The sequence below is a fragment of the Onychostruthus taczanowskii genome, unplaced genomic scaffold (assembly GCF_017590055.1).
Source record: "Onychostruthus taczanowskii isolate IOZ18803 unplaced genomic scaffold, ASM1759005v1 scaffold19, whole genome shotgun sequence".
Taxonomy (NCBI): domain Eukaryota; kingdom Metazoa; phylum Chordata; class Aves; order Passeriformes; family Passeridae; genus Onychostruthus; species Onychostruthus taczanowskii.
Window position 1 is genome coordinate 13,384,459 of NW_024499128.1, and position 8,632 is coordinate 13,393,090.

The 8,632-nt window shown below is 64.5% G+C and overlaps 2 protein-coding genes across 12 annotated transcripts in view; one reads left to right on the top strand and one right to left on the bottom strand.

Annotated features, from left to right (window-relative positions):
* The window catches only part of TNRC6A (trinucleotide repeat containing adaptor 6A), a 42,955-nt gene extending 41,082 nt beyond the window's left edge, over positions 1-1,873 (top strand). For all 11 annotated transcript variants that reach the window (XM_041401381.1, XM_041401374.1, XM_041401379.1 and 8 more), the window contains one exon: positions 1-1,873. This exon is cut by the window's left edge and continues 830 nt beyond it. The gene's annotated coding sequence lies outside the window, so the exon portion shown is untranslated.
* Positions 326-8,167, bottom strand: LOC121334452 (nascent polypeptide-associated complex subunit alpha, muscle-specific form-like). The gene is made up of 10 exons (XM_041401604.1): positions 8,107-8,167; positions 7,227-7,346; positions 5,421-7,118; positions 5,203-5,315; positions 5,066-5,124; positions 4,598-4,984; positions 4,337-4,528; positions 2,857-3,072; positions 2,170-2,320; positions 326-1,976 (listed from the first exon to the last, which is right to left on the bottom strand). Exons 1-10 carry the CDS (start codon positions 8,165-8,167, stop codon positions 1,902-1,904), a joined length of 3,072 nt encoding a protein of 1,023 aa, XP_041257538.1. The 3' UTR covers positions 326-1,901.
* Between the last annotated feature and the right edge of the window lie 465 nt (positions 8,168-8,632).

The following is an 8,632-nucleotide window of genomic DNA, read 5'->3' on the forward strand; positions in this document are numbered from 1 at the left end:
GTGTGCGCTCTCTACTATGCCTTGATGTTTGCCTACCTGCTCGTGGTGTCGTGGCGTTCCAAGATCGAGTTAGGATACTGACTTAGGATTATGAATGAAAGTATTGCACCAGTTTTTTCATGTATAAAACTAAAGAATTTAGCTCTGCAGTTTGAAAAACTGTGGCCACAGCTGTGACTTGCAACCCAGCCTGCAAGCCAGGGGGGTCCTGCACTTTCAATAGGCTTTCAATTTTGTTTTGGGGGTGCCTGTGTCGGCGCCTTCTTGTTTACAGAATATTTTTTTTGTTTTTTGAGAAAAATGTTTACTCTTCCATCATTTTAAAAATTTTTAAAAAGACAAAAAAAAAAAATTGAGAATGAAAAAGATGCTTTCTATCTCTGGGAATAACGAACAGTGTTTGGCCATGTCCTTTTGTTTTCTATTCCTGTATCCTAAATCAAAGAGCATGGCTCTCAGGAAAACCAGTTCCCCAGTAAAAACTCCTTGTAGTTTCTTATAGGAAAAAAAAAAAAAAAAAACTCAACTTTTAGCACTGATAATACTTATTGCTCTGTAAGACTTTTCTCTGCCAAAAAAAAAAACGCTTCAAGCTGGAGTTGGACATTCTGCTTTTGACGCTGTCTTTTCTTAGTGAGTGGTGGTGGTTTGCTAATAATCCGTAGTTATCCGAGTTTTTGTAATCCCATCGAGTGGCTGTTCCTGCTCTGTGACTGTGTTACTGTGGGGCCGTGTCCCCGAGCCGACCTGAGTAACTATGCATCCTGTAACCACGGGCTGGGCTTACAGATCGTGTGTGTATCGAGTTTCAATGTTGACAAAGTTCTCGCAAGTACTTTCTCGCAAAAGTGAACGAGTTACATCCTCTTGCCACAAAAGGTATTATTGAATGCTTGTTTAGTCCACGAATTCCAGACTAGGCAAGGGTAAAAATTTTAACAGTGCAGAAATCGCCATCATTTCATTGCCTTGATTCTAATGTTTGTGTCCGAAGATGCAAAAGAAGTCAGTGGCTTTTAACTGTTTACAAATAGAATGTGATTGTAAAATGTACAGTTTGGTTGTGTTTGAATTATGAAGTTTCTCCAGATATTAATAAATCATGATGTTTTTGGCTGCTCAGCATATAACTGTCTATTTTTTGTGACTTTATTTGTAGGCTGTTTTCTATACGATGAGAATATCGACCGATCCGATAGCTCTGTATGCCCATAGGTTGAGTTTTCTTTTAGCAAACTGATTTTTTTATGAAGAGATCTGCATTTTATTCTAGCAAAAATCTCCCTCAACGTGCCCCCCTCCGAGACTATGAGAGTCTAAGTGTAGAACTGCAGCTTGCTTTTCCTTTTCTATCCGAGCACCTTTGGGAGCCCGTTGCCCTCCGTACAGCGCCCCATTTCCAGCCCCCACCATTTGTGCCCAGCTTGATGCTCCAGAGGACACGTGCGAATAAGGAGAGCATTTTGGAAAATAAACTTTAATGCTTACGACATCCCGGTGTTTATACCTCATTGACATGAATCTCGATGAAGGACGCAGCGTCGCTTTCGTGCGTCTCCCTCCCTGCGGCGTGGCCGAGCTCGTCCTGCGGCGGCCGTGGGGCAGAGCTGAGCGTGACGTGCCCTCCGGAACCGCCGGCCTTTCTGCCCAGACTGCCCCCAAAGTCACGGCCTGGTGGATGCCAGCACTGTGTGTCCTGACACCTCTCTGTACCTGCCTGCTCCGGAGGCCCGGACAGGCAGCGGGGCAGGGGCTGCCCCGCCGGGACCGACATCACTGACATCACACCCGCCTCGGTTGTATCGTCCAAGTGTGTGGATTCCTTCACTGAGCTCGTGACGTGGAAATAAAATGTGGTTGGTTTTAAAGCTGAGCCGCGTTGCAGTCTTGTGTCCGTGGCCTCAGGCCGTCCAGCTCCGCTCCAGGGTGCCCAGCTCCAGCCCCTCGCAGAAGGGCTGCGGCCAGCGGGCCTTGTGCTGCACGGGGGGAACGTGGCTCGTGCCCCTGGGGGCTGTCCCTTGTGCCCCTGGGGGCTGTCCCAGCCAGGGACGGCTCCCGGCGCTGCCCTGGAGTCACCCTGCCGGGCTGGGTGGGCAGGGTGCAGCCCGGGGCACCCGCACCCCCTGCACCCCCGCCCGGCCCCTCCGCCCTTCCCGGCCCCCTGCTCACCGGTCGCTGCCTGGAAAGCTGGTGCAGGGGGAAGGGAGCCCACTGGATGGGCTCCATGGGCCAGCTGGACACCGAGATGTCGCTGGCTTTCCCCGAGTCCACCATAGGGTCATTGATGCTGCTGGAGCTCGTGTCCCACTCGTAATGGAAGCTGGGGAAAGAATCCACGGGTAGTTAAGGGGTGAGAGTCAGGCTGGTGCAGGAGAGGGACCCTGTGCTGTGCCCTGGGGATGGTGAAGTCGCTGTTGGGACAGTGCCAAGCTTAGGCCTGGAGTGAGGGACCACCTGGAGCTGTGGCTTTGCTCCTGATCCCCCCGGGCCCACGGCTGGGGAGGTTCCTGCCCGTCCCGCCCTTTGCCAATAGAGCTGGAAACTTCCAGGGCTCTTTTTCCATGGACACCCCTGGAAGCTGATCTGAGTTTCCCATGAGCACACAGAGCCACCCTTTCCTGCAGACGTGAACTCTCTTCCCTTACAGCAGTCCCAGCACACACAGCTCCTCCCGGGGGAGAAAATAAAATAAAATCATCAGGTGCTGCTCCGGGGGCTCCAGGGGCTGGGGGGGGTCAGAGCTCCTGGCGCTGTCCGTGGAGGAGCAGCCCCTGGCTGGGCAGGGCTGCAAACACGGTTCCCTGTGCCCCACAGCCCTCCCTGCCCAGAGCCCCCCAGGGCAGTCCCCGCTCCCACCTGGGCTGGCACTGTGGGTGGGCACAGGGCGCCGGGCCCCGCTTGGCACCGCTGCCAACGGCGTCCCCCCGGCAGCCGCAGCTGCCCAGGACCCGCAGCTGCAGCAGCTCCTCCGAGTTGCTGAAGGCCGGGTTGTCCAGCGAGCTGGCCGAGGGCAGCCCCGAGCGGGACCAGTACTGGGCAGAGACGTCGTCCAGGCGGCAGAAACGGCGGTAGCTGCGGGGAGGGTGGGCACGGGCTCAGGTGTGCACACACAGGTGTGCACACACAGGTACACAGAGAGGTGTGCACACACGGGTACACACAGATACACACACAGAGAGGTGTGCACACACGGGTAACACACACAGAGAAGTGTGCACACACAGGTGTGCACACACAGGTACACACACAGGTACACACAGGTGTGCACACACGGGTACACACAGATACACACACAGAGAGGTGTGCACACACAGGTACACACACACAGAGGTGTGCACACACAGGTACCCACAGGTACTCACAGGTACACACACACAGGTGTGCACACACGGGTACACACAGATACACACAGAGAGGTGTGCACACACAGGTACACACACAGAGAAGTGTGCACACACAGGTACTCACAGATACACACACACAGGTGTGCACACGGGTACACACATACACACATAGAGGTGTGCACACACAGGTACACACAGGTACACATACACATAGATACAGACACACAGGTGTGCACACACACAAGTACACACAGATACACACATACAGAGGTGTGCACACACACAGTTACAGACACAGGTACACACAGGTGTGCACACATATATAGATACACACACACACAGAGGGCAGGCGCATGCACACGTGTGTACATGTGTACACACACAAGCACGTGAGCACACAACAGCTTGACCACACAGATTGCAGATTTCTGCCCAAATTTCCTGGGCCCAGGGAAGGGCCCAGCCGCACAGGCAGGGTGGGACAGAGCCCGTGACGCTGATCAGCCTCTGGCCGCGCCCCACGGTGGTTGCAGCTGTTCCAGTGGTTTCCTCGGGAACAATCCCCACGGCACATTACAGAACGGGCAGGGAGTGAGGCCAGCACAGCAGAGCCCGTTCCCAAACGAGCTGCTTTGTCAGGGCTGTGCCGGAGCCTTGCTCACCCACCCAGGACAGGCAGGACACGCTGGGGCAGACAGACCCCGTGCCACGGGCAGCACTGAGGGGTCCCAGGGACCACCTAGCTGGAACTCATCAGCACATCTGTCCACAGCAGCACGGCCCACAGCCCTTCAGTGCCACCACAGCCCCATACAGGCCCCCAGCCAGCCTCTCTGCCTGCACCCCACTCCCCGTGGCCGGGAGCATCCCCTCCATCACCTCCCACTGCCGCTATCCCACTCCCAACGCTGTTTTCCTTGGCAGAGCTCATCCCCAGCCCAGTCCCCCCCTCCAGAGCCCACAGACCCCAGTCGGGCCCCCCGTGCTCCCACCTGCTGCGGGTCTGGTCGGCCCTGGCCTCCAGCAGCAGCGCCTTGAAGCGGCGCACGGCGACGGCGGCGAGCACGGCGCCCAGCAGGAGGATGCTGAGCAGGACCCCGGCCGCCGTGCCCAGCAGGCCCTGCTGTGTCACCCGGTAGTCACAGCGCAGCCCCACGAACCAGAAATCGCTGCCCACGGGGCACCTGCACCGAGGGGTCCGTCAGCGCCAGGGGGACGGTGCCGCCCGCCCGGGCTGTCCCCAGGGCACTCACTGGCAGCGCGGCTGGTGGTCCCGGCCGTGGGAGCAGATGCCCTGGTTCTTGCAGTAGGCACGGTGGCAGAGGGAGGTGCAGGTCGCGTTCCCGTCCGGCCCGGCCACGCAGGCGAAGCCGGCCGGGCAGGTGAAGAGCAGAGCGCAGGGGTCCAGCGGCCGCGCTGCGGGGACGGGCCCGGCTGTGTCACCGCTGCCTGCCCAGCGTGTGCCCACCCTGCCACCGGCCCGGGCCTCGCACTCACCCAGAGCCGCGTGGCGCAGGACGGGGGCCGCGCCCACCGCCAGCCCAGAGCCCAGCGCGGCCTCGAGGAGCTCGTCCAGCCCCGGCCCCGGCAGCCGCTCGGCCGCAAAGAGCGCGTCGTAGCGCAGCACCACGCTGCCCTCCCTGCGGGGACAGCGCGGGGTGACAGCCGCCGTGCCCCGAGCCGGGGAGCGGGACGCGCTGCGGGACCGTGCCCACACCCACCTGACCGCCGTCACCTCCAGCCGCAGGAAGCCTGGCACCGGCGCGAAGAGCGGAGTGACCTGCGGGGCGGCGGGGCTGAGCGCGAGCCCCCGGCCCGCAGCCCCCGGCCCGCAGCCCCCGGCCCGGCCCGCACTCACCGTCTGGTTGAAGCTGTGCAGCAGCTCCTGGCGCTCCGGGGACCCCGGGTCCTGCAGGGCCGGCACGAACCCCATGTCCAGCACCAGCTCGCAGGGGATGCGCAGGAGGGATGCTGCAGGACGACGTGGGGACCAGCAGGTCATGACCCCACCCCAGGAGCCACCTCCACCTCCCCCTCCTGCCGTGCCCCAGCAGAGGACCCCAAAACCTGACTCACCTCTGAGGACTGGGGGCTGATCCTCCACGATGAACACCTGGGGGGCCCTGCCCACCCCGGCCAGTGTCACCTGGGGGGTGTCAGGGTCTGTCCTCCCTCTGGGGCTGCTCGATGGCTGGGCCAGCTCTGTGTCCACAGCAGCTGGGGGGGACCCAGGGCCCCCACCATGGGAATCTGTGGGCTGCTGGGGGGGCCCGGGCACCACAGTGGGCACATGAGCTGCCCATGTCACCCCCTGCCCATCCCTCTGCAGTACAGCAGCACGCGGCTCTGCTGTCACTGTGCCCATGTCCCCGAGCCTTTCTGGGCTGGTGGCAGCTGCGATGGTGGCAGTGACACTGGTGGTGGTGACACCAACAGCAGCGGTCGGTCCCAGGGAAGGCACAGGCTGGGACAGATCTGGCTGCTGGGGAGGCCCAGGTGCTGAGGGGGGTGCCAGGCTGCCCTGTGCCACCTGGGTCCCCCCCAGGGATGGAGGGCTCTCAGCAGGACCCACCTTCGAGCTGGAATGGGGCAGCCCTGGGGAGGGGTCTCCCAGAGGGGTGTCCATAGTGGGGCCAAACCCCAGGACCCCCCAGCCGGTCCCTGGGGAAGGCAGCGGGGTCGATGGCAGGGTCACTGCAGAGCCACTGGCTGGGACAGACTGTGGGGAGGGGGGGATGTGGGAGGATCCAGGACTGGCGTCTGCCACCCCACCCTGTGCCATAGCAGGGCTGCTAGGGGGGACAGGGGGCTGCTCTGGGATGGCTGATGGGCTCAGGGGGATGTGACCATGCTCAGGGGGACCCTCTCTGTCAGGTGGGCCCAAGACCCCTGTGGTCGGGTCCAGAGCCCCTCCCTGGCTGGGAGAGGTCACCCCTGGGGTGCTGGCGAGAGGCAGACCTGAGCCCCTGTGTGTGGGAGGCAGCAAGGCTGGGCCTGTCCCCACGGCTGGCCAGGCTGTGCTGCCCAAAGGGCTCCCACCAGGCCCAAGGGACAGGGCAGAGGGGTGAAGGGCAGAGTGGGGACCCTCCTGTGGGCGGGAAGCAAAGCCCTGTCCTCCTGGCAGCCCCCAGTGTGTCCCCTGCAGCGTCCCTGCGGGGGTCAGCAGCCTCTGCAGCCCCCCAGCAAAGGGAGATGTCCCTGGCACTGAGCTGTCAGTGGCCAGCACGGTGCTCGGGCGTGTCCCTGGGCTGCTGTCACCCAGCTGGAGAGTGGCATTCTGGCTCTGCACGAGGGCTGTCCCAGCGGCCCTCCATCCCAGCAGGCTGCTGCTGGACCTCCCCTGTCCCCTGGCAGAACCTGGCACTGTCACAGAGGGTGATGAATACAAAAGTGTCCCCTGCGCTGTCGTGGCACCTTCTACTGTCACAGGTCCTAGAAGGTCAGGGCCCGGGGGGTGCGAGGTGGCAGGATCTGTGCCTGCCTCCACAGGGGTTGGGGTCCCTGCAGGGGTCACCCCCAGCCTGGCAGGGGACGGCTGCTCCCCGCCTGCAGAGACCAGCGGCCCCGGGGGCTCGGTGGCAGTGCCACCCCGCACCGCCGGCCCTGTCCCCTCCCTGCCCAGCCCGGGGCCCCTGGGGCTCTCCTGCGGGCTGGAGAGCTCGGCTGTCCCGGCGGGGGTCCCGGGGAGGGGCGGCAGTTCAGCCTCTGTCCACAGCTGCCCCACGGCCCCTGGTGTCGGCGGCTGCCCCGTGCCAGCTCCCGGCCGCGGGCGATCTGCGGGCAGAGGCGAGGGCCGGACCCTGAGCGGCTCCGACCCCCGGCAGCCGCAGCACACGCGGCTGGCACTCGGTGCCCCGGAGGCAGCGGGAGGGGCGGCGGTACCTGTCCGGCAGCGCTCCCCCGTCGCGGTGCCCGGGTGGGCGCAGGGGTCGGCGGCGCCCAGAGCGGAGCCCGTGCCGCTGCCCAGAGCCGGGCAGAGCCGCGCGCAGCATTCCACGAGCACTGCGAGACAGGGAAAGGAGCATCCCGCGCCAGCACCAGGCACCCCACCGCTGAGGGTGGGGGGCTCTGCTGAAGGAGATGCTCCGGAACAACCCAAACCCAGCCAGGAACCGCCTGTCCCTGTCCCAACGAGCGGTGCCGAGTCCTGCCCCACCACCTCCCTGTGCCCGTGCTGGGAGCCCCGAGCCCGATCATCCCGGCACCGGCACCAACGGGTCCGGGGCAGGGCACGGCGCCAGAGCCTGGGCAGGGCTCCGGGCAGGGCTCCGGGGCCCGTGGCGGCTCCTCTCCAGTGATAACGGGCCTGCCAGCAGGCGCCAGGGCGGGTGGTCACCGCCCGGGTGGGGCTGGCGCTGCTCGGGGGTCACCACCAGCCCTGCGGGCCCCGCTCTCCACCAGCGCCTCAAAGGGCTCCCGCAGGGGCAGCACCCGCCGCCTTCGAGACCACGGACTCGCAGGGGCACGGCACGGCACGGCACGGCACGGCCACACGGAAAACACACGCGGCCGCCGCCGGCGTGCCCGCCCCGCTGCCCGCTCGCCCCGGGCCCGCTCTGGGCAGGTCCCGGTGACACCGAGCAGCAGCGGCCGCCCCCAGCCCCAGCGGGGACACGGACCCGCCCGGTGCCGGTACCGGCCCCACCGCCGCCGCAGACCTCCGGGATGCACCGGCCCTGCCGCCGCCCCCCGAGCGCAGCATCCCCCGCCCAGGGCCCGGCGGGAGCGGGGACCCTTCCCCAGCTCCCCTCGCCTCGCTCACCTGCGGCGGCCAGCAGCCGGGGCAGCGGCGGCCGGGGCAGCGGGAGCCGGGGCCGCTCCATGGCGCGGCGCGGGCGGCTCTGCCAGGCGGCGGCAGGAAGCCCCCGCCCGCCCCCGCTGCGGCGGGGCGGAGGCGCCGGGAACGGCAGCCCCCGGCCCGGACCCGCCCCGCGGCACCGGCCCCGGAGCTCCCTCCCTCCGGGCCGGGGCTCGGCAGCTCGGCACGGCCCCGGGGCTCAGCGCGGAGCCGCCGCCTGCGGCACTCGGGGGCTCAGCCCCGGCCTGTGCCCCTCGCTCCGGTTCATCCCGGGACACGTGCGCTGTCCCCGCTCCGTGAGCCGTGCCGGGACAAAGGCTGCCCCAGGACAGCAGCTCGGCTCCGGCTGCAGGTCCCTCACCGCATCCCTCGGGGTCACCACACCCAAGGGCAGCCAGCGACCACTCCCCACCAGCAGGCACCTTGTGTCCCTGGCACGGGGAAAGCGCCACAGGCACAGCAGCCAAACCCTCCGTGTGCCCCCGCACTG